General features: G+C 39.1%; 1 protein-coding gene across 3 annotated transcripts in view; it reads left to right on the top strand.

Annotated features, from left to right (window-relative positions):
* Nucleotides 1-26,360, top strand: part of PLCB1 (phospholipase C beta 1) — an 877,017-nt gene that overhangs the window by 560,475 nt on the left and 290,182 nt on the right. For all 3 annotated transcript variants that reach the window (XM_069546383.1, XM_069546382.1, XM_069546384.1), the window contains one exon: nt 18,196-18,333. In XM_069546383.1, coding sequence (XP_069402484.1) covers nt 18,196-18,333 — 138 coding nt within the window. The remainder of the gene's footprint in view (nt 1-18,195; nt 18,334-26,360) is intronic.

The raw sequence follows: 26,360 nt of genomic DNA on the forward strand, positions 1-26,360 counted from the left end.
CTAGGTTGGTCATAACTTTCCTTCCAAGGAGTAAGTGTCTTTTAATTTCATGGCCGCAATCACCATCTGCAGTGATTTTGGAACCCAGAAAAATAAAATCAACCACCATTTCCAGTTTCCCCATCTATTTCCCATGAAGTGATGGGATCAGATGCCATGATCTTAGTTTTCTGAATGTTGAGCTTTAGGCCAACTTCTTCACTCTCCACTTTCACTTTCATCAAGAGGCTTTTTAGTTCCTCTTCACTTTCTGCCATAAGGGTGGTGTCATCTGCATATCTGAGATTATTGATATTTCTCTCAGCAATCTTAATTCCAGCTTGTGATTCCTTCAGCCCAGCGTTTCTCATGATGTACTCTGCATAGAAGTTAAATAAGCAGGGTGCCAATATACAGCCTTGACGTACTCCTTTTCCTATTGGAACCAGTCTGTTGTTCCATGTCCAGTTCTAACAGTTGCTTCCTGACCTACATACAAATTTCTCAAGAGGCAAGTCAGGTGGTCTGGTAGTCCCATCTCTTTCAGAATTTCACACAATTTATTGTGATCCACACAGTCAAAGGCTTTGGCATAGTCAATAAAGCAGAAATAGATGTTTTTCTGGAACTCTCTTGCTTTTTCCATGATCCAGTGGATGTTGGCAATTTGATCTCTGGTTCCTCTGCCTTTTCTAAAACCAGCTTGAACATCTAGAAGTTCCGGTTCACATATTGCTGAAGCCTGGCTTGGAGAATTTTAAGCATTACTTTACTAGCGTGTGAGATGAGTGCAATTGTGTGGTAGTTTGAGCATTCTTTGGCATTGCCTTTCTTTGGGATTGGAATGAAAACTGACCTTTTCCATTCCTGTGGTCACTGCTGAGTTTTCCAAATTTGTTGGCATATTGAGTGCAGCACTTTCACAACATCATGTTTCAGGATTTGAAATAGCTCAACTGGAATTCCATCACCTCCACTAGCTTTGTTTGTAGTGATGCTTCCTAAGGCCCACTTGACTTCACATTCCAGGATGTCTGGCTCCAGGTGAGTGATCACACCTTCGTGATTATCTGGGTCATGAAGCTCTTTTTTGTACAGTTCTCCTGTGTATTCTTGCCACCTCTTCTTAATATCTTCTTCTTTCGTTAGGTCCTTACCATTTTGTCCTTTATTGAGCCCATCTTTGCATGAAATGTTCCCTTGTATCTCTTAATTTTCTTGACGAGATCTCTAGTCTTTCCCATTCTATTGTTTTCCTCTATTTCTTTGATCACTGAGGAAGGCTTTCTTATCTCTCCTTGTTAGTCTTTGGAACTCTGCATTCAAATGGGTATATCTTTCCTTTTGTCCTTTGCTTTTCTCTTCCCTTCTTTTCACAGCTACTTGTAAGGCCTCCTCAGACAGCCATTTTGCTTTTTTGCCTTTCTTTTTCTTGGGGATGGCCTTGATTCCTGTCTCCTGTACAGTGTCACAAACTTCTGTCCATAGTTCATCAGACACTCTATCAGCTCTATTTCTTAAATCTATTTCTCACTTCCACTGTATAGTCATAAGGGATTTGATTTAGGTTATACCTGAATGGTCTAGTGGTTTTCTCCACTTTCTTCAATTTAAGTCTGAATTTTTCAATAAGGAAGTGATAATCTGAGCCACAGTCAGCTCCTGGTCTTGTTTTTGCTGACTGTATAGAGCTTCTCCATCTTTGGCTGCAAAGGATATAATCAATCTGATTTTGGTGTTGACCATCTGGTGATGACCATGTGTAGAGTCTTCTCTTGTGTTGTTGGAAGAGGGTGTTTACTATGACCAGTGTGTTCTCTTGGCAAAACTCTATTAGCTTTTGCCCTGCTTCATTCTGTACTCCAAGGCCAAATTTGCCTGTTACTCCAGATGTTTCCTGACTTCCTACTTTTGCATTCCAGTCCCCTATAATGAAAAGGACATCTTTTTTGGGTGTTAGTTCTAGAATGTCTTGTAGGTCTTCATAGTACTGTTCAGCTTCAGCTTCTTCAGCGTTACTAGTCGGGGCATAGACTTGGAAATCCATGATATTGAGTGGTTTGCCTTGAAAATGAACAGAGATCATTATTAACATCATGTGTATAACTTCTTAGATTTGCTCTTACATATAATATTGAATCATAAATATGACTTCTAAAAGATGCATAAAATTCCATTCTATGTGCTTAAGTGATTTTTGTTTTATATGTTGACTTGAAATACCACTAAAATACTTAAGAGTTTAGCAGATCACTTGGACTTTGGAAAATCAAATTCATAATAAAGACACTAATTCATAGTTCTTTTGTTATAGTTACATAAATATATAGTATATCACTCTTTGAAGATGCTTTGTTTATTCTAAATCACTATTCAAAATGACCCTCTTAAAATATAATGGCCTTAGAAATCAGTATGTTTGATGAAGTGCTTTATAATTCAATCATCCACTTCCACTAACTAAATGTAACAATGCACAGAAATCTTTGTTAACCTCTGTCTTGTGTGGAGACCTATTCAAAATGTGTCACCTCTCTTTAAGTCATTTAAAAATTGTTCTTTAAATGTATATACTTCATTTGGCTTCCTTAGGCTACATTTTGATAAATATAAAATGCTTTTAATGATATGAACCAAAGGAAAAAATACCTTTTTGACAGGTTAAAGAACAATGATCTGAAAGCCATGGATGAGGAAACAGTATAACAAATCCATTTGACATCTTGCTCTGCAGGTTGTTTTGCTGTATTTAGAATCTAATCCGGGGTAAACCTGAAGTCAGGGACTTGCTTTCTGTAACCATTCTCTGGTAGAGAGGACTCTGGCAATCAGATTCCTTCACAAAGAGGAATGATCTCCAAGGCACCTCAGACTCATGTACTAAAAACCCAGTTCATGACCATATCAGCTACTCCCCCCAGACCTAAATTTGTTACTGGTTATTAAACATAGCCATTATCACAAATTTAAAAAGGTGGATTTATAAGCAAAGAAATTATATTAAAAACAAAGGTAATAAATGCTCAAAACATTGCTTTCTATTTATTTTGTTACATTTTATGATTATCTGTGATCTCGAGGCTATTTGTAGCTCTTATATCTGTACAGTGAAATATTATATAACAGTGTGCTGCTTGTTATGCCCAAGTCGCGAAATCTCCCAATGACCACCAGGGAGCCGATATCCGATGCAAAAACAAGAGAGTTTTTATTACCAAGCTCGAGCTGGGGATCCCACCGATACCGACGCAGCAGCTATAGGGAGGAGCCCTGAGCTCTGGGTTACATTGCTTATATAGGGTATTATCGCGCAAAAAATTCGAAAAACGGGAGTCTCCGGGTCTGATTGGTCACCTTCTGGTGAAGGGTTAGGTGTTGAGTTCTGATTGGTCCTCCTTTCCCGGGCTTGATTCGAATTTCCCGGGCTGGCCAAGGGTTCTGATTGGTTCGCAGGTGGTGGGGTGAGGTCAGGGGATTTCCAAAGGCTCTTTTCCCAGAACCTTACAAAGTGGAGTAGCTTTGATTCTTCACTGCTGTACATCTCTTTCCACGTCTGACTTCAATGATGTTATTCAGGCAGCTCACATTTGCTGTGGTGACAGTATTCGCACTATGAAAGGCAGGAAATGCCACAACTCAGGGCTGTGGGGGCTTTGTTCTTGTTTTTGTTTCTTTTTTACCTTTGAAACCCTTAAATCTGTACCAGCATACCATGAGAGGTGACCGATTTCTGCATGCGTGTGTGTTAAGTTGTTTCTGTTGTGTCCACTCTTTCCAACCCTGTGGACTGTAGCCCACCTGGCTCCTCTGTCTGTGGAATTCTCCAGGCAAGAATACTGGAGTGGGTTGCCATGCCCTACTCCAGGGAATCCTCCCAACCTGGGGATTGAACAAGCATCTCTTATGTCTCCTGCATTGGCAGGGGGGTTCTTTACCACTAGCGCCACCTGGGAAGCCCAACCTATTCATGGTTCAGTGTAATTCATTTTTGTCCTTGATTGTTGAAATTTCCAACAATGCTGGGAAATCACTAGACTGAAATGAAACTCTGAAGAAATCGTCCAGTATTGTCTAAAGCATATTTTGCACAAAAAGTAGTGAATGGGAATCATTAAAGAAAAATAAAAAGGAAAGTGCATGAATCAGTCCTCTTGATTCCATTTTATATACTGCTCTATTTTTGAGCCCCCAAGTCAGTTTGTTATGAATTAATCATAAAGCAAATATTTGAATGAATTAATTAGAGAACTCAAGAAGTGGAATAATTTGAGCTAATCCTTGACAATAGGATGATTTCTTTTAATATGAAACTGGGTTACTTTAAATTTATCCTAAAACAGTCCATGCATTAAATGTTAATCTTCTTAAGATGATGTCAAAACATTTAGTTTGCCAGTTTCCAGAGGATTTAAAAAATCCCCCAGGGCCTACTTTGATAGAGAAGAGAAAAGATGACTGAAAAGAGTAGGAAGGAGCAGAAGAGATGAAAAAGAGGGTAAGTGATATTTGAGAACAAAGTTAAAGTAAATTTCCTTAAAATTGATCAAGCGGGGCTGGTAAAACTGGTCAACCACCTGTAAAAGAATGAAACAAACCCTTTCTAACACCATACACAAAAATAAACTCAAAATGTATCAAAAATCTAAATGTAAGACCAGAAACTATAAAACTCCTAGAGGAGAACATAGGCAAAACACTCTCAGACATAAATCACAGCAGGATCCTCTATGATCCACCTCCTAGAATGCTGGAAATAAAAGCAACAATAAACAAATGGGATCTAATTAAAATTAAAAGCTTCTGCACAACAAAGGAAAATATAAGCAAGGTGAAAAGACAGCCTTCTGAATGGGAGAAAATAATAGCAAATGAAGCAACTGACAAACAACTAATCTCAAAAATATACAAGCAACTTATGCAGCTCAACTCCAGAAAAATAAACGACCCAATCAAAAAATGGGCCAAAGAACTAAATAGACATTTCTCCAAAGAAGACATACGGATGGCTAACAAACACATGAAAAGATGCTCAACATCACTCATTATTAGAGAAATGCAAATCAAAACCACAATGAGGTACCACTTCACACCAGTCAGAATGGCTGCGATCCAAAAATCTGCAAGCAATAAATGCTGGAGAGGGTGTGGAGAAAAGGGAACCCTCCTACACTGTTGGTGGGAATGCAAACTAGTACAGCCACTATGGAGAACAGTGTGGAGATTCCTTAAAAAATTGCAAATAGAACTACCTTATGACCCAGCAATCCCACTGCTGGGCATACACACCGAGGAAACCAGAATGGAAAGAGACACATGTACCCCAATGTTCATCGCAGCACTGTTTATAATAGCCAGGACATGGAAACAACCTAGATGTCCATCAGCAGATGAATGGATAAGAAAGCTGTGGTACATATACACAATGGAGTATTACTCAGCCGTTAAAAAGAATTCATTTGAATCAGTTCTGATGAGATGGATGAAACTGGAGCTGATTATACAGAGTGAAGTAAGCCAGAAAGACAAACACCAATACAGTATACTAACACATATATATGGAATTTAGGAAGATGGCAATGACGACCCAGTATGCAAGACAGGGAAAGAGACACAGATGTGTATAACGGACTTTTGGACTCAGAGGGAGAGGGAGAGGGTGGGATGATTTGGGAGAATGACATTCTAACATGTATACTATCATGTGAATTGAATCGCCAGTCTATGTCTGACGCAGGATGCAGCATGCTTGGGGCTGGTGCATGGGGATGACCCAGAAAGATGTTATGGGGAGGGAGGTGGGAGGGGGGTTCATGTTTGGGAATGCATGTAAGAATTAAAGATTTTAAAATTAAAAAAAAATAAATAAAATAAAAAAGAAAATAAAAAAAAAAGAAAACAATTGTTAATATAATAATTCTGGAGTTTTTTCTGGGAGGTTTATAAGCTATGTGAATACTTAGATTCCCCCAGATTTCTAGGTCTTGTGATTTTCTCCTAGTTTCTGAACTACCAACTCTATAAATGTTAATTTTTCCCATTAAAAATATATTTCACAATTTAAAAAAAAAAATTAAAAAAAAAAAAATCACGGCAAGATCCTCTATGACCCACCTCCCAGAGTAATGGAAATAAAAGCAAAAATAAACAAATGGGGCCTAATTAAACTTAAATGCTTTTGCACAATGAAGGAAACTATAAACAAGGTAAAAAGACAGCCTTCAGTGTGGGAGAAAATAATAGCAAATGAAACAACCAACAAAGAATTAATTTCACAAATATACAGGCAGCTTATGCAGCTCAATACAAGAAAAATAAACGACCCAATCAAAAAATGGGCTAAAGAACTGAATAGACATTTCTCCAAGGAAGACATACAGATGGCTAACAAACACATGAAAAGATGCTCAACATCACTCATTATCAGAGAAATGCAAATCAAAACCACAGTGAGGTACTATTTCATGCCAGTCAGAATGGCTGCTATCCAAAAGTCTACAAGCAATAAATGCTGGAGAGGGTGTGGAGAAAAGGGAACCCTCTTACACTGTTGGTGGGAATGCAAACTAGTACAGCCACTATGGAGAACAGTGTGGAGATTCCTTAAAAAACTGGAAATAGAACTGCCTTATGACCCAGCAATCCCACTGCTGGGCATACACACCGAGGAAACCAGAATGGAAAGAGACACATGTACCCCAATGTTCATCGCAGCACTGTTTATAATAGCCAAGACATGGAAGCAACCTAGATGTCCATCAGCAGAGAAATGCATAAGAAAGCTGTAGAACATATACACGATGGACTATTACTCAACCATTAAAAAGAATGCATTTGAATCAGTTCTAATGAGGTGGAAGAAACTGGAGCCTATTGTACAGAGTGAAGTAAGTCAGAAAGCAAAACACCAATACAGTATATTGATGCATAATATGGACTTTAGAAAGATGGTAATGATGATGCTATATGCGAGACAGCAAAAGAGACACAGATGTAAAGAACAGACTTTTGGACAATGGGGGAAGGTGGGATGATTTGAGAGAATAGCACTGAAACATGTATATTACATATGTGAAATAGATCACCAGTCCAGGTTCAATGCATGAGACAGGGTGCGCAGGGCCGGTGCACTGGGATGACCCTGAGGGATGCGATGCGAAGGTTCAGGATGGGGGGCACATGTACACCCATGGCTGATGCATGTCAATGTATGGCAAAAACCACTACAATATTGTAAAGTAATTAGCCTCCAATTAAAATGAATTAATTAATTTTTAAAAACTGAGTGCATGGACAAGTAAAGTGCAAAGAATTGGCTAATAATGTCCTGGGAATACTTAATTGCTTTTTTGTACAATTTTTGTAAAGTTTTGAGAGCGTCAAACTCATTTAATTCTCTTTTCAATCCTGTTTAGAAATGTACTAACAATCTTGGTGATATCATAATGGCATGGAGATATTATTGACCTGCCTAATATTACTGACCAGAAACATTCAAATAACTCTCAAGATAATTGTTTTCTCTTTGAAAGTTGCAGCCTTAGAGATGACAACTTTGGGCTTCAGGGAAAATGTTGGATTATTTTGAAGGATAGATAGCAAAGAGCTTTAGAAAACATTTTATTACTTTCAAGGAGAAGCGTGTACATAAAAAGGCATATTTAATACAGGACTTGTTTAGGTGCTATTAGCTATTTCTTGTAAAAGTAGTCATCAGACTTCCTCCAGACTTTGAATTATAAAGAGCTTTATAGCTCTATGTTCCTGAATGAATAATACATTATTGATCTTTATTCATTATGGAATATAGTTAATTTATCTAGAATAATGGAAAAGAAAAGAGATATGAATAAAACTAGGATATAAATCTGAAAATTTGAAATATTTTTAGAATCTTTAATAGACACATATCCCATCTATTGGATTGGCCAAAAAGTTCATTTGCGTTTTTCTATAAGGTGCTATGGAAAAATCTAAATAAACATTTTGGCCAACCCAATATATTTGGGTTCTAGATAAATTATCCAATTTACTTCAAACTCCTTCAGTTTCCTATAACAAATTGACAGGAAAATTTCTCTCCTATAAACTTCTATGCATGCATGCTAAGTCGCTTCAGTCATGTCTGACTCTATGCTACCCCATGGACTGCAGCCCGCCAGGCTGCTCCAGGCAAGAATACTGGAGTGGGTTGCCATCCCTCCTTCAGGGGATCTTCCCAACCCAGGGATTGAACCAGTGTCTCTGTGTCTCCTGCACTAGTGCCACCTGGAGAGCCCCTAAGCTTCCTATTGCTTTATAATTTTAATAAGGAGAGATAAGGAGATAAGCAGCTTACAGTCTTTTCACTGCTATTTGTCATGTGATACTTGAAATAAGTTTATTATATCAGTCATCACAAGAAATATAGAAATTATTTCCTTACATGTGACACAGTACAGTTGCAGATTTAATTTTGGTCACCACACTAATCACACTAATAAGGTGAGTAGGCGTCATTATTGAGTGAAAATTAAGCTGAAGCTCAGAAAAAATAAGTCAAAGCTGGTTATACATAGGAGTCAGAAATGCAATAGTTGTAGAAGTGTCTTTTAGCACTCTTTAAATTATGCTTCCTGTGGAAGAGCAAGTTAAGGAAAATATAAAAGTTAAGTGTGTGTGTGTTTAAATATAGGTAGAAGCTGTAAATATATAAATGTAAATATAAATATATGTCCTTTTTGGTAAGTCACAAAGTAGGTAAATATATATATATATCCCATATATAGTAACATGTTCTGGTGCCCTTAAGAAATTAAATTATCCAGTAGATACCCCCATACTGTATTTCATTTTCAGGCTATTGATTTCTTTTTTAAGTATTGATTTCTTATTATGTGCTGCCCTGAGCACTTAACATACAGTTATTCATTTATTCCTGTAACGAAGAAACTGAATCACAGAAGGGTTAAGAAAACTCAAGAAGCTGCATTATGTTTAATTGGCTCACCCGAAACTCAGTCAGTGAAACAGGATACAGTTTCCACGGTCTCCCTCCAACTGTCAGAAGTCCTTAGCATCTATGCTAAGCACCCAGATTTTCGAGAAATGGCAAAGGGAGCATTGTTTGTATTTGTCATTAGTAGGGAATTGTTGGACCTTCTGTTTTTATATGCTTGATTTAAACTTACATTCTGAGGTTTCAGAAACCCCATGGGTGCCCTCTAACTGTGTCAAATACCATATAAGGAGGCAGATCCCACAACAAAATAGGAAAAAAAAGTTTCATCAATAAAGTACTCATGGCCTAGAGACAACTTAGTAAACGTTATCCGCATGCTTTTAACAAACAGGCCTCATTATTCTAAAACTTAGGCACAGTGGTATTGAAACTTACCTAGAAGCAGCTCACACACACAAAGCTGTAATGCATATCACCTTTCTATGGTGGATTTTAAACAGGAAGGAAGATACCAGGGCTAATTGCCTGATTTGCACAGACCACTAGCCCTCTGGACATGTGGCTCTTCATGCATTGGAGTGAAAATGACTGTGCATATGAATTTAGCTGACAGTTAGGTGGTAGCTGCATATGTCAAAGAAGGCCATGGGGAGAGTTTGAGGAATGAATGACAAGCTATCTATACTTCAGAATTTTTCAGTTTGACAAATACTGACTAGATGAGGTGGAGGAAACTGACTACTTTTCCCACTGACTTAAAAAAAAAAAAACAACTGCTATATATTTCATGCATTTGACATTCCATAAAGATGATTGACAGGGAGGCCTGGCGTGCTGCAATTCATGGGGTCGCAAGGAGTCGGACACGACTGAGTGAGTGACTGAACTGAACTGAACTGAAAGATGATTGTGCTAATAATGATTGAACTTTGCTGTTTAGCTTCCATTCTTTCCGAGCAAGGCAAGAGGTGCCATATTTCTTTCCTATTTTAATTTCACATTTGGATTATTTTGTATTTTAAGGAGCTGCCTAAAATATCACTACGAAACATGACTTGAACGGATGCCAGTTTATTTAAGTTTGTTCTGCCATCTAAACTATTTGCTTGATTTTTATATCAACTCCATCAAATTGTATTTATATTTCAACAGTTTGTTAGTTTTTAGCTCAACAAACTAATATCTGGCATCTTCAAGGCACTTTATTTTGGATGGATATGCATAGCCGGGCCAACTAAACTTTCTCTTCACCACTGAAAGACTGCTTTACTCGTACATGGAAGTCTCCCATATGCAGTGGAGATTGTATGCAACTTCATCACCACTATATCCAAACAAGCATAAGGATTCTTGCTATGATAATGCCTCTGTAAGATAAGAAGGTCGGTATCTGTTCTTTTTCTTTCTAGTATTTGCTGATAGTCACTTTACTTTGCTATAGTCAGTCTATTCTCACCTAACTCTTCCTTCTATCTAAAAGAATAGCTGAAAATATTCAAGCTCCCCCATTGTCACTTACAGGAAAAAATGGATAAACAACATCCACCTTCCCTGGTGGCTCAGAGGTTAAAGCATCTGCCTCCAATGCGGGAGACCCGGGTTCAATCCCTGGGTCGGGAAGATCCCCTGGAGAGGGAAATGGTAACCCACTCCAGTATTCTTGCCTGGAGAATCCCATGGATGGAGACGCCTAGTAGGCTACAGTCCACGGGGTCGCAAAGAGTCAGATACGACTGAACGACTTCACCTTCACCTTTACCTTCACCTTCACCTGGGCTTTCCAGGTGGTACTAGTGGTAAAGAACTCACCTGCCAATGCAGGAGACATAAGAGATGCAGATTCGATCCCCGGATCAGGAAGATCCCCTGGAGGAGGGCATGGCAACCCACTCCGGTATTCTTGCCTGGAGAATCCTAGGGACAGAGGAGCCTGGGGGTCTACAGTCCATAAGGTTGCAGAGTCAACCACACTGAAGCAACTTGGCACACACGCATAGCTCGAACATGCTCCAAGTCTACCCCTCTGTGGAGGGGGTGTTCACGGCACTGCATTTTGGTGTTCAGTCCACACACATGGTTAGTGTTTATCCAAAAAGCCTTGCTGGCTGTGTGAGCTGCCTAAACTACTGGTACATCCTGAAGAAGAGAATGGTATTCCTCATGACATTTGTAAAAAAGAGAGCAAAACCTTACAGTGAAGAATAAGTACTGATTCCAAGGGGATTCATTCATCTATTTTTTTATTTTCCAAAAGTCAAAAATTAAATTCATGACTTTGATGGAAAATCATCCTGGGCATAAGTTTATTTCTTTCCTTCACAACAGATTTAAATAAAGCATAAACATACTAACATCACTTTAGTTTAAAAACTAATCTCTCTTTCATTTCCAATTGCTGTACTGAGTTTTAATAGACTTTTACACACCTGGCTTTTATGTAAATGATGGATTAAAGTTACATCCATTTAACTGTAATTCAGGTTGAAAACCCTGTATTAAGTGATAGGAATGAAATTAGCCTAATATGCAAATTGCCTCCATAAGCCTAACATCCAGTCAAGATGTATTTTATGGGGGTAAAAAATGAGTGAGGTACGTTTTCTGCACCAAGAGTGTTTTCTTGTGTCAAAATGAAATCTAAAGGTATTGAAAAGATTTTTTATTTTGTGAATATCTGAACTACAAATAGTTTTTCTTTAAAAATCATATAAATCAAAGAATGAACATTGAAACTCTTTTAAATATCATCCTTTAGCTTGTGATGCTCTCTTTTATTAATTTCAACCATGTTGAATGATATAATTATAGTAACACACAGTATCTCAGGTGTAGACTAGTCTTGACTTTTTCAGTTGCCTTTTACCTAGAAATGGGAATCATTAATCTGAGCGATTTAGCTTTCTTTGCAGTAGAACTGAAGTAATTTAATCATGAATCCTGATGATTGAGAGAAAATGAGTTTATTTGGTAGGTCTCTATTTTATAACTTTTGTGGCAACAGAGATGATCCAGCACTTAACTTTAGAAGTACACTTAACTGTCAGGAGTCTTCGTTGGTCTGGCTAATTCCAGCTGTGGAGACACATGGGGGCTGTTCTCTAGAGAACAGTTCCTGAAACTAGAAATTCCAAGTTCACCTCACCTGATTTTTTTCTGAGCTATACTCTTTCAGGCTCTGCAACAGAGAAATTTAATATTTTTATAGAGTTGTGGAGATAGCCTGTTTTTTTTCTTTGTAAAAATTTCAAAGAATGTTTACCATTTCAGGAACCAAGAAATGTGTTTGAATCTCGTAGTAACCCATGTAGGTAAATCCTTTTGTGAAAACTGGTCAGGAGATTCCACCAATGAGAAGCAAGATATAAATTTCCTTAGTAGAATAGGTTTGGGGGAGGGGTTTATGCAAATTGTCTGTAGATTTTTGTTACTGTTACAGCATAGTTTTATTTTGTTTGTTTTTGAAATGCAGCGACTCATGTCCCCAGATCTGAAAAACAGTCCCCCAGAGATAACCACAGTTAAGACATGCTTATTTTATTTTTTGCTTGTTTTTATTTGTTTGTTGGCTGTGCTATGCGGATCTTTTTTCCCAGACCAGGGACTGAAACTGGCCGGGCAGTGAAAATACCAATTCTAGCCACTGGACTGCCAGGGAACCCCCTAGACATGTTTACTTTCAATCCCTTCCACTTACAAGTTTCTGCAAACACTGGGTACCTTTGCTTTCTATTCTTCTAGATAATTTCCCTCTTTTGCCTATTCTCCTAGGATTTCCTCTGCGGAAAACAATAGAGGGCAACTTTTGGTACTTGAAAGGATCAATATCTTTTTCGAGAATACCCTTCACATATCAATCTGCTTAGGAATGAAGAATGAGGCTTGAAGCCACCACGTCAGATTGGGCTGTTGTGTTCAAAATGAGAAAACTTAGAGTTTAGGGGAAAAGAAAAGTGAGGTCATGTCTTCAGGAAGGTATTTCTAATATAACCAAGTTTGGTGTTGATAAAAATGAAATAGATGAAGAAAAGGGTCCATTTTAAAGAGAAATAAAATGATTAAGGATGGAAAAGAAAGATACAGTTCAAAACTTCTGATCTCTCACCAAGAAGGGGTATTAGAAAGAAAGTTGCTTTTTATATATTTAAATGATTTTTCTGTTTACTTTCAGAATGACATAACTCTAAACTAGTGTGGTTTCCCTTGAAAAAATAGCTCCAAAATGTCTTGCTTCTCCATGTTATGCTCAGTAATCTTTCTTTAATGTATCGTATAATTGTTAACCAGCTTCCCTGGTGGCTCAGCTGGTAAAGAATACGCCTGCAATACAGGAGACCTGGGTTCTATCCCTGGGTTGGGAAGATCCCCTGGAGAAGGGAATGGCTACCCACTCCAGAATTCTGGCCTGGAGAATTCCATGGACTGTATAGTCCATGGGGTTGCAAAAAGTCATACATGACTGAGCGACTTTCACGTTCATCTCAGATACATAGAGATATAATAATAAATCCTCAAATAACTACCCCTCATATTCAATCATCACTGTCATTTGCCAGCCTGCATTATCCTCGTAATCCTAGATATCACTTGTAAATACTTCATTAGTTACATAAAACCAATACCTTTTTAAAATATATGTGAACAGTCACTAGTGGGAAAACTTATGGAAATTCCACAGAGTCATCTTTCTTATAAATTCTGTACCTAACAGTATTGTTAGGGAGAGTGGGAATTCTAGAAGTCTTCTCCAGAATTATTTTCTATTCTGGGCACATTCTCTGGATGCTTTCTACTCGCCTATTTCTCAAGGGAAATTCTGATGAATACATGAATCAATCAACTATCGATTGATTTAATCAATATTCAACTATTGATTTAATAAGTGGGCAAAAGTATTTTTAATGGACATGTGAATCAGGCAGGAAAGTGTATAGAAGGAAGAGAAAATACTCGAGAGAGGAAAGAGCCAGAGGATGGATAACGTGGCTCTCACTGGAAGGAAGCAACGGTACAAAGTCAGAGCCCTTTCATTTCCCCAAATTGTCCCATTCAATGTAGAAATAAGGACATCAATGAACTCTACAATCACTGATTTAACACTAGAGATTTATAATTACAAGTTTCAGGTGGTTTCTGAGGATTATAATTTTTTTCAAGTACACACACAAAAATTTAAGTACTGATCAATGTGCTTTCTCTCTAAACCTTGCCTCAGTGGTGTTCAAAACCTGGGATGCAGTTAATTGTTTCACAGAACAGCTGGTATCATTCTTTAATCAGCCTTCAGAAAAAGTTCATTCTTTCTGAACATTTTTCCTTAATCTTTCATTAATGGTAAAATGATTAAAAATTTCCCTTTTTGCTCTGATTGTTTTGTTTAGTATTTTTTTTTACTGTATTCCTTTCCTTTTCTAGGTCATGCAAATTATGCTTTTGTGATAGCATTTGATCTTTCACAGAAACCTGATGTTCTTGATAAAATTATCAACGTGTTAGTCAAGTTTAAGTTTCTGTTATATCGAGTGCAGCTTTGAAATGGGATTTTCTCTCTTCGTAACTTACCTGAAAGGGCTCCTCTTCATGCAGCCAAACAGAGGAGAAAGTTTATTAAGTAAAGGGAAAATTAATGTCACCAAATAAAATAACTCAGCTGGAAAGATATCGCTTTCTTCTCTTTTGTTTGTTTGTTTTTCTAGTTCTCTATTTCTTTACAAGGGCCTGTGTATAAACACCTCAGAAGGGAGATCAGAATAACCAGCCTAAGTCATTAAGCTGTGTTGGTCCAGCGTGTAGCTAAATAAATAAGAATGTGAGTTATTCCTTGCTCAGAAGCTGTCTGCAGATTTGCTAAGTGATTCATTTGAGGCTAATTTTCTGCATGACCCTCTCATTTTCTTCAGGACCTGTCTTATGAAAGGAAAATAAATTCAGCCAAACCAACAGAGCCTTATGGTAGATTTTATTATGAATTCAGAAACTTTGGAAACATCCTTTTCCCAGCAGGTCTAAGTCTCCAAAAAATACATGCTTCTGATGTCCTAAAGAACATCTGCTCTGCAAAGACTGCAGAATTTCTCTATCTCCAAATCCCAGTATTTGTGAGGCTAGAATAGAGATACCAAGGGAACATTTCATGCAAAGATGGGCACAATAAAGGACAGAAATGATATGGACCTAACGGAAGCAGAACATATTAAGAAAGGGTGGCAAGAATACACAGAAGAACTATACAGAAAAGATCTTAATGACCAATATAACCATGGTGGTCTGATCACTCACCTAGAGCCAGACATCCTAGAGTGCGAAGTCAAGTGGACCTTAGGAAGCATCACTAAGAACAAAGCCAGTGGAGGTGATGAAATTCCAGCTGAGCTATTTCAAATCCTAAAAGATGATACTATTAAACTGCTGCATTCAGTATGCCAGCAAATTTGGAAAACTCAGCAGGGGCCACAGGACTAGAAAATGTCAGTTTTCATTTCAACTCCAAAGAAGGGCAATGCCAAAAAATGTTCAAACTGCCGCACAATTACATTCATCTCACATGCTAGCAAAGTAATGCTCAAAATTCTCCAAGCTAAGCTTCAACAGTATGTAAGTCAAGAATGTCGAGTTGTTTGAGCTGGATTTAGAAAAAGCAGAGGAACCAGAGACCAAATTGCCAACATCCGTTGGAAGCAAGAGAATTCCAGAAAAAACATCTACATCTGCTTCACTGACTATATACTAAAGACTTTGACTACATGGATCACAACAAGCTGTGAACAATTCTTAAAGAGTTGGAAATACCAGACCACCTCACCTGCCTCCTGAGAAACCTGTATGCAGGTCATGAAGCAACAGTTAGAACTGGACATGGAACAATGAACTGGTTGCAAGTTAGGAAAGGAGTACGTCAAGGCTGTATGTTGTCACCCTACTTTTTTAATATTCAGAGTACATCATGCAAAATGCCGGACTGGATATGTACAAGCTGGAATCGAGATTGCCAGGGGAAATATCGCTAATCTCAGATATGCAGATGATACTACCCTTTTGACAGAAAGCAAAGAGGAACTAAAGAGCCTCTTGATGAAAGTGAAAGAGAATAGTGAAAAAGCTGGCTTAAAACTCAACATTCAGAAAACTAAGACCATGGCATCCAGTCCCATCACTTCATGCCAAATAGATGGGGAAACAATGGAAACAGTGACAGACTATTTTTTTGGGCTCCAGTATCACTGCAGATGGTGACTGAAGCCATGAAATCAAAAGACGCTTGCTCCTTGGAAGAAAAGCTGTGACAAACCTAAAGAGAGTACTAAAAAGCAGAGATATTACTTCGCCAACAAAGGTCCATCTAGTCAAAACTACGGCTTATGGAAGTGAGAGTTGGACCATAAAGTAGCCTGAGAACTGAAGAATTGATGCTTTTGAACTGGGTGTTGGAGAAGACACTAGAAAGTCCCTTGGACTGCAAGGAGATCAAACCAGTCCATGCTACAGGAAATCAGTCCTGAATATTCATTGGAAGGACTGATGCTGAAGCTGAAGCTCCAATACATTGGTCACGTGATGCGAAGACCTGACTCATTTGAAAAGACCTTGATGCTGGGAAAGATGGAAGGCAGGAGAAGGAGATAACAGGATGAGATGGTTGGATGGTATCACCAACTCAATGAACATGAGTTTGAGCAAGCTCTAGGAGATGGGGAAGGACAGGGAAGCCTGGCGTGCTGCAGTCCATGGGGTCACAAAAAGTCAGGCAACACTGAGCAGCTGAATAGCAATGATCGCCTGTGTTCGCAGCCTCGCTTTAACCATTGCTGAATGCTGGAGGCGGCCCGTGCTGTGCCCTCAGATAGCTTCCTGCCTCCCCAGATGGCAGTGCTGTGCTCTGATTCTGCCAGAACCACCTTTTTCATGTAAAATGTGTTCATGAGGAGAGGGATGAGATTTTTGCATTTCAATTCATAGGTTGATTGGAGGAAATAGATGTGTTACTAAATGACAGTATGATCTTGACTGCAGATGTCTTTCTTCCAGTTCTATTGAGATATAACTGACATAACCTTGTGGAAGCTTAGGTGCACAGCATGTTGGTTTGTTACACTTATACATTGCAAAATGGTTACCAGCAGAGTGTTAGCTAACGCCTCCATCACCTCACATAATTATCACTTCTTTTCTTCTGGTAAGAGCATTTAAGATCTACTCCCCTCCTATTTTTCAAGTATGTAATACAACATTATCAATATTAACTATAATCACATGCTGGACAATAGATGTTCACACCTTATATCTGGAAATTTGTACCCTTTGACCAACATCTTCCCATTTTTTCCCATCGTCCAGTTCCTGGTAACTACCACTCTATAGTCTCTGTTACTATGATTTCAGAACTTTTAGATTACAGGTAAGTGATATCATGCGGTATTTGCCTTTCTCTTTCTGACTTCTTTCACTTTCCATGATACCATGAGGATCATAAATCTTGATCCAGAAATCCTTTCTCCAAAATCTTTGGGCAAGCTATTTCACCTCTCTGGACTTTTCTGGGGTGAGAGCCTTCAAGTCATACCAATTTCTGTTAAGAATAAAAGGCAACTTTGTCCTGAGATTATCATTCTAAGTGAAGCAAGCCACACAGAGAAAGACAAATATCATATGATATTGCTTATATGTGGAATCTAAAAATATGATACAAATGAACTTATTTACAACACAGTCATGGAAAACAAACCTGGTTACCAAAGAAGAAAGGAGGGAGGAAGGATAAATTGGGAGCTTGGGATTAACATATACACACTACATATTCTGTAATAATCTATGAGGGGAAAAAATCTGAAAAAGAATATATACATATGAAAAGTGAAAGTGTTAGTTGCTCAGTCATATCTGACTGTTTGCAACCCATGGACTATAGCCCATCAGGCTCCTCTGTCCATGGAATTCTCCAGGCAAGAATACTGGAGTGGGTAGCCATTTCCTTCTTCAAGGGATCTTCCTGACCCGGGGAATGAACCTGGGTCTTCTGCATTGCAGGCAGATTTTTTACTGTCTGAGCCACCAGGGAAGCTTTATATATATATATATAAAAGCCAAATCACTTTACTATACACCTGAAACTAACACAACATTGTCAATCAGCTATACTTCAATAAAAATGTTAAAATTAAAAAAAATCAAAGAATAAAAGGAAACTTTGTTCTGGGGCATTCTAGCTCTAATTCTTTTGAAATTATGCTGCCATGTTGGGATCTCTAGCTGACTAATTTTTTCAATCTTTGTTTATTATCCAGGACCCTAAATTACGTGAACTTCTGGATGTGGGGAACATTGGGCGCCTGGAACATCGCATGATAACAGTGGTGTATGGGCCTGACTTAGTGAACATCTCCCACTTGAACCTCGTGGCTTTCCAAGAAGAAGTGGCCAAGGTATGGTGGACTGAAATCTTTGAAGCTGATCACCTCAGTCTGAATTCGTATTATATTATCCTGATTCCTTTGAAAGACTTTGAGTTTTCAACATATTTATCTTGTGTTAAAATTCCATCTAAAAATCAACTCGTTGCCAATTAGAAGTGTGATTCAAATGCTTTCAAATCATGGTGTTAAGTTAAAATTATGGATTTTTTCCTTAGAAATTAAGCATTTGATATCATTTCTTTTCAAAAGAAAATACAGATGAAACCACATTCCATTTCATCTAAACATCTTATCCCAACTCATTTTCTCTTAGCCTTACCATCTTCTTTCCATCTGTCTCCTCAAAGGCAGACATTTTCAATACCTATTCAATTTCTTTTACAATGGACAGCACCTAATCTATGATTATATACATAATAACTGCTCAATTAATATGAGAAAGATGAAAAATTCTTAAAAATTTAAATAAAAACTTTAAATAATAAAAAATATTTATTCAGCCATGTACTAGAAAGATGAATTAGATAAGGATTCTTCATTAAAGAGTTGCTAATTTACCAAGATAGTGGGCCTTTTAGACGAATACAGAAATAATCAGAAGAAAGGCAGGATATATCAAACAAGAAGCTACGAACTTCTGGGCAACTTGGACTCTAAAACTGTTCAATTGCCATTAAAAGAGCTTGAAATGAACATATTGAAAGGGAAGGTTTCTTTTTCCATGATTATAGTTTGTAAGATACTAATCATGGTCCTGGGGCTTTCAGCTGGTAAAAAATCTGCCTGCAATACAGGAGACCCCAAATTGATTCCTGGGTTGGGAAGATCCACTGGGAAGGCATAGGCTATCCACTCCAGTATTCTTGGGCTTCCTTTGTGGCGCAGCTGATAAAGAATCCACCTGTAATGCAGGACACCTGGGTTCAATCCCTGGGTTGGGAAGATCCCCCGGAGGAGGGAAAGGCTACCCACTCCAGTGTTCTGGCCTGGAGAATTCCATGGACCATATATAGTCCATGGGGTCACAAAGAGTTGGACATGACTGAGCGACTTTCACTTTCAGTGTTGATCCTGACCCTACATACAGTTTCTTTCAAGAAGGGACATGGCTGTAACTATGGCTGATTATTGTTGATGTTTGACAGAAAACAACAAAACTCTGCAAAGCAATTATCCTTCAATTATAAAATAAATATAGTGGCAAAAAACGTATATGAATCTAAGTAAAAGTTGAAGTCTGCATGTCATATCTGTGGCCTTATATAGCTTCTCACATCGTGGATGACAACTATGGGGTCATGTCAGGCCAGTGTTCATTGTCTGAGCATTACGATCTATAATTTTTTGACCTTCAGTGCTCTGGCATTTTTCTGAGCTACATACACCAAATAATATGTCCTGACCTCTAATTTATTAGTGACTATTTGTTGTTGTTCAGTCACTCAGTCATGTCCTACTCTTTGCAACCTCAACCCCATGGACTGCAGCATGCCAGGCTTCCCTGTCCTTCACCATCTCCCAGAGTTTGCTCAGGCTAATGTCCACTGAGTCGGTGATGCCATCCAACCATCTCATCCTTGTCATCCTCTTCTTCTCTGCCTTCAATCTTTCTCAGCATCAGGGTCTTTTCTAATGAGTCAGCTCTTCGAATCAGGTGGCCAAAGTATTGGAGCTTCAGTTTCAATATCAGTCCTTCCAACGAATATTCAGAGTTGATTTCCTTTAGGTTTGATTGGTTTGACCGCCTTGCAGTACAAGGGATTCTCAAGAGTCTCTTCCAACACCACAGTTCTAAAGCATCAATTAGTGATTATGGTAGAGGTTTATTTCCAAAAGTTGCATAATAGCAACTTCAATTCTTACAATGGAATGAATAAAATGCTATCTAGCTTTGATACTCTGAGGTCTTGAGAAGCTATTTTTTAAGGCTGTTTTAAAAACTCAATCTATTTTATATCTTCAAGAACTAAGTCACCCGTTTACGTCTATGGTATAATTTGTGCTTAGAGAGACTTCAGTTCAGTGAGACACTGTCTGTGTGGCCACATTGTACTTGCTTTGCAATCATTCTTATTCCGGTACCAGCTGGTAATATGTTGAGTGTATATGCTTCACTTCTCCGTATATGTATGTATGATTGGATGGGTGAATGAACATAGATAAATAAATACTAAATATTTCTACAGTATTTTAAAATATCACTGCTAGAATACAATCATATTCAGTTCTTAGTAAAATTACCAATTTATAATATTCATTAACTCTCAATCAGAAGGATTTACTAAATGAGAGTAACTTACAGGGAGGCTTTTACTATGAGTGAATATAGATATCATATTACAAACAAATCTGCATATTTTATGTCACAATAAACCTTTGTGCACTTATGTTCTAAACATTTTAATTTTCTCCTCTCTGTGGTCTTCTGCTCATTAATTTCCTTTAGAGATTGTGATTAGCAAGCCCTGTAGTGTTCCCTGTCAGAACTGCATCTATAGACATTTTTCCAGCAGCTACTTGCCTGGTATAATTAATGAAGCTACAGAATATGTTTTGCCTTCCCTGACTGTGATATTCTGTAGGGTATTTTTCCCCCATTGAAACTGCTCATCCAGAAGGTTTAGATTTGCAAACACCATGTGCTCTGAAAACTTAATTTCCACCCTTCTAATTGTCAGTACTATCTCATAACATCACACCTTCTATTTAGTCTTGGGAGCCAACATACATAGTACCTGGTGTAGTGGCCACACTGAAGGAGACGGTTTACCTCATTGTGTAGAATGCCCAACAGGAACCTGAGCTTCTCCAAAAGTCAAATGTCTCCAGAAGAAATTGTTGACAAAGGGATTTGGACTCATTCATTCATTCAACACACGTCTGTCAGGTGCCTTCTCTGTGCCAGTGTCAGGGACACAGCATTCTGTAGAAAACAGAGAAATCATGATGATGAAGCACACTGATCGTGGGTCAGATGGAGGCCTGTGTGTGGGGATAAAGCAGACGAAGAGTGTGTGATGGTGGAGGAAGGGGATTATTTCTTGATGGAGTGCTCAGAGAAGGCAAAAATCTGAAGGAAGTTGCTCAATGGCAACAGTATCATCAATTTCTGAGAAATCTGTTCAGTTAATTATTTTTTTTGTCAGAACCAGGACTTCAACTTTCCTAAATATATTTGTCCAGATTTTCATGCTTTCTTTCTTACATAAATCACTTGAGATTGAATTTTTTATTTATTCTTTTAGACAAGTGACTCCTTTCAAAGATGGGTTGGGGAGAAAACTGTGTCTTTCAATTTTTCCCTCTGTGGTTGGACTACAAAAGTGGTATCTTTTGTAGTTAAACAACAGTATTCCTCTTGATAAGTGAAAGTGAAGTCGCTCAGTGGTGTCCGACTCTTTGTGACCCCGTGGACTGTAGCCCACCAGGCTCCTCTGTCCATGGGATTCTCCAGGCAAGAATACTAGAGTGGGTTGCCAACAATTTGCCAACCCTGTGTGTCCTAAGGATCAGATCTCTCTGCTCCCTCAAGGGATACCTCCCTTTAATAGACCTGGAAAATAGGGGGTTTGTTTCACATCTGTCCGCTGAGTCTCACACGTCTTCCTGCATCTCCTACTGCCTTGAGGACCAATGAGCACATCCGTGTTTGTAGTCCCTGACTTCAGCACCCCTCTCTGGGATGCCCTGATTCCTCCTCAGAGCTACAGAGAGATGCAGGGTATCATCATCCTTCCCTTTACCCTCCACTGTTAACTCCCAACAGTCCTCCACACACTCCACACACAGGTATTAATACAGGACTCCTGGCAAAGTTGGAGGTACCAGCAAAGGAAATTAGCAAAGGCAATAGAAGTTGATTTCTTATTTTGTGGTGTAGGCTTTTGAAGGACTTTGGCTTTTATTTTATGGGATATAGAAGCCACTGGAGGGTTTGGAGCAGGTGATAGACATGATCTGATGACTCTTCAGTCAGTGATTGACTGAAGGGAAGAGGCAATAATGGAAGCAGGAAGATCAGTTAAGAAGCTATCGAAATATTTTCATTAGATTGTTAGCGTCTTGAAGGAAAAGGGAGCTTGTAGAGATAAGATCATAGATAATAAGGTAATAGCTTGTAGATAATCTGATTATCTATATCTGCATCTACTTAAGTGTATCATCGAGAGTATGGACCATTGTGATTGTATGTTGCGTGTAAGAGAAAGAGAAGAATCAAGAATGATGTTAGACTTTTGACCCAACAGACAGAAAGGATGGAAGTACCACGTACTCCATAGGGAGAATTTAAAGTAGAGCACATTTGGTGGTGTACAGCAAGGGTTCAGCTTTGATTATGTTTGGTTTGAGATTATTATTAGATACCCAAGCAGATATGTTGAGTAGGCAGTTAAATATATAAGCCTGGCATTGAATGCATCAATTTGGAAGTCATCAGATTATAGATAGTATTTAATGAGCCAGGATGAGATCATCCAGGAAGCAACTACAGTTGGAGAAAATTTTCAAGGCCTGAGTCACTGATACTCCAACTTGAAAAGATTGAGGGGATAAGAGAGAATCAGAAGAAGCAGTCTAACAAGGAGTGGTCAGTGGCCTGGCAGTGAGGCAAGTCTGTGAGTTTGGAAATCAGGGGAAGACAGCATTTCAAGAAGAGAGTGATCAACAGGGCCAGCTGTTGCTTTCACGTCAAGTAAGATGAAGGCTGACAACTGACTGTCGGATTCAAGGGTATGGAGGTCACTGGTGACCTTGATTAGAGCAACTTCGTGGAATAATGGAATCAAAAGTCTATTGGAGTGGGCTATGCAGAGGGAAATGGCAACCCACTCCAGTATTCTTGCCTAGAGAATCCCGTGGACAGAGGAGCCCGGTGGGCTGCTGTCCATAGAGTCACACAGAGTCGGAAACAACTGAAGTGACTTAGCATGCATGCATGCCTTGGAGAAGGAAATGGCAACCCACGCCAGTAATCTTGCCTGGAGAATCCCAGGGATGGAGGAGCCTGGTGGGCTGCCATCTATGGGGTCGCATAGAGTCAGACATGACTGAAGCGATTTGGCAGCAGCAGCAGCAGCTCAGGAATCAGTGGAGAGAAATGAAGACAAAAGAGATTGTTGTTGTGCGAAGTTTTGATGTAAAAGGCAGGGAAAAGATGAGAAGATTGCTGCAAGAGGGAAGCAAGATCAAGAGATAGTTTTAAGATGGGAGAAACCACAACATGCATGTATGCTGGTGGCAATGATCCTGTGGAGGGTAAAGAATATAAGAGAGCTGGAGAACTGCTGGAGCGTGTCCTTAAGTAGGCAAGCATGGCAGGATCTAGTATAGGATTCAGGAAAGTATAGCCTGAGGTCAAGCCTGACCTATCACTTGTTTTTATATATTTTTATTGAAACACAACAAACCCATTTATTTACATATTGTCTATGGCTGCTTTCTCTAGACATAGTTGAGTCATTATGACATAAACCATATAGAGTACAAAGCCTAAAATATTTACTCTCTGGTCCTTTGTTTAAAAAAAATTGTGGAATCTATCTTAATTCACAAATAGAGGGACTGGGCTCAGACAGGAGCAAGGACACTTAACTGATAAGAGGAGGAAAAGTGGAGTCCATCAGTAGAGATGCTGGTAGGTAGGGAATGATAGAGGTTTTCTGGCTGCCTCTGTTTTCTCGGTGACAAAGGGGATAGAAGTCGATAGCTAAGCATAAGTAAGTTTCCTAAGTAACTTTTAAATCCTCAAGACTTTTTCTGCACCAGTCAGTGAATTTCTTTAAAGAGCTGGCTGGTGAGGACTTTGCTAGTGGTCCAGTGGTTAAGACTCCATGCTTCGAGTGCAGGGGATCTGGGTTGAATCCATGATCAGAGGACTAAGATCTCACATCCTGCAGAGTAACTAAGCCCATGTAACTAAGCCCATGTAACTAAGCCTGCAGAGTAACTAAGCCCAGAGTAACTAAGATCTCACATCCTGCAGAGTAACTAAGCCCATGTAACTAAGCCTGCAGAGTAACTAAGCCCAACTACTGAGCCTGCACGCAACAACTAGAGAAGCCAGGTGCTGCAATGAAGACCCAGTGTAGCCAAAATAAATAATTGAAAGAAAATTATATACAAAAATGATCTTACTGATAAGGTTAACATGGACTGCAAAAGACAGATCATCTACATCAACCCAAAATCTATATCATGTGAACAAGTTAATCATTTATCAGGTCCATGAAAATTTTTCCATTGGTCAAAGAGTCTGAAGACAAAATAATTTTCTTCTTCCTGCCCAGTGTTAGTGCCTCTTTCTAATATTCTGCTTTCCTTTGAGGTGGGAGGTGACGCAGAGGCATCTAATTCTGCTACTTCTTTCTGCGGTCATGCAGCCTAAACACCATTGTGTGGGTTGGAAAACAGATTGCTCTGAACCAGGGGCAGGATTCACAGAATTGCAATATGTTGGTGTTTACTATCAGGTCTCAAGGATCCAGTGGGAAACCTCTCTTCATCAAAAAATTTCAATAAGAAATGGAATCTGTCTCATAATTAGTGAAGAATCTCTGTGTGCAAAGGCAGCAGAAGTGAAGCCTTCCCTATTTGGATTAAGAAATCTAAAATTATTTTCTGCATGCCTTCCTCTGGGTTCAGGTCCCTTTCCATGGCTGGGTCCCTGGACACTCATCCACCTGCCCATTTCCTATCCGAGATCCTTGTTCAGTGCATTATAATAGCGAGATAGCCCATCACCCCAAGAGACAGGATTCAGCTTTGGCATGAATCCTGGAGTGGGTAACCATTCCCTTCTCCAGGGGATTTTTCTCAACCCAGTGATCAAACCTGGGTCTCCTGCATTACAGGCAGATTCTTTACCATCTGAGCCACCAGGGAAGCCCAAAGCTTAGATGGATATTGCCAATTTTCCAAACTGTTTGAGTCCGGTTTTTAAATGTTAACTCCCTCGGGCAAAAAATAAAAAAGTTTAATAGAGGATCTCTGTTAAATTGTTAGCTATTGAAGTAGCTGTCACAAAATAAATGAGCTGTCCAAAAAAATGTTTTATATACTGACATCAGCCTTCAAGGTATATTTTAGAATTTGGGGGTAACATCTGTTACTTCAGCAGGTATGAATATCATAGAGAGTCTAGTTCAGTCATTTGGGAAGTGTCATCTGGAAGCTTGCCTTAACTTCATCCACACCGGTTGGTTCAGTTCAGTTCAGTTCAGTTGCTCAGTTGTATCCGACTCTTTGCAACCCCATGAATCGCAGCATGCCAGGCCTACCTGTTCATCACCAACTCCCGGAGTTCACTCAGACTCACGTCCATCAAGTCGTTGATGCCATCCAGCCATCTCATCCTCTATCGTCCCCTTTTCCTCCTGCCCCCAATTCCTCCCAGCATCAGAGTCTTTTCCAATGAGTCAACTCTTCTCATGAGGTGGCCAAAGTACTGGAGTTTCAGCTTTAACATCATTCCTTCCAAAGAACACCCAGGGCTGATCTCCTTCAGAATGGACTGCTTGGATCTCCTTGCAGTCCAAGGGACTCTCCAGAGTCTTCTCCAACACCACAGTTCAAAAGCATCAATTCTTTGGTGCTCGGCTTTCTTCACAGTCCAACTCTCACATCCGTACATGACCACTGGAAAAACCACAGCCTTGACTAGATGGACCTTTGTTGGCAAAGTAATGTCTCTGCTTTTCAATATGCTATCTAGGTTGGTCATAACTTTTCTTCCAAGGAGTAAGTGTCTTTTAATTTCATGGCTGCAGTCACCATCTGCAGTAATTTTGGAGCCCCCAAAAATAAAGTCTGACACTGTTTCCACTGTTTAACCTCTGTCCAAATATGTCACAGCTCTCTGAATTTCCTAACTAGCTCCCACCTCTCTTTCCGCATCCTGCTACCCTCTCCCATCATGTTCAAATCCATGACAGGTCTTCTCTGTAACTACCTTCTACCTCCTTTTCTAGAATTCTCTCCTTTTTCTCCAACTCTGTGTGTCTGTCTGCTAGCAATGATCCTTAAAAAGCCTCAAATCT

Source organism: Ovis canadensis, chromosome 13 (genome assembly GCF_042477335.2).
Source record: "Ovis canadensis isolate MfBH-ARS-UI-01 breed Bighorn chromosome 13, ARS-UI_OviCan_v2, whole genome shotgun sequence".
Taxonomy (NCBI): domain Eukaryota; kingdom Metazoa; phylum Chordata; class Mammalia; order Artiodactyla; family Bovidae; genus Ovis; species Ovis canadensis.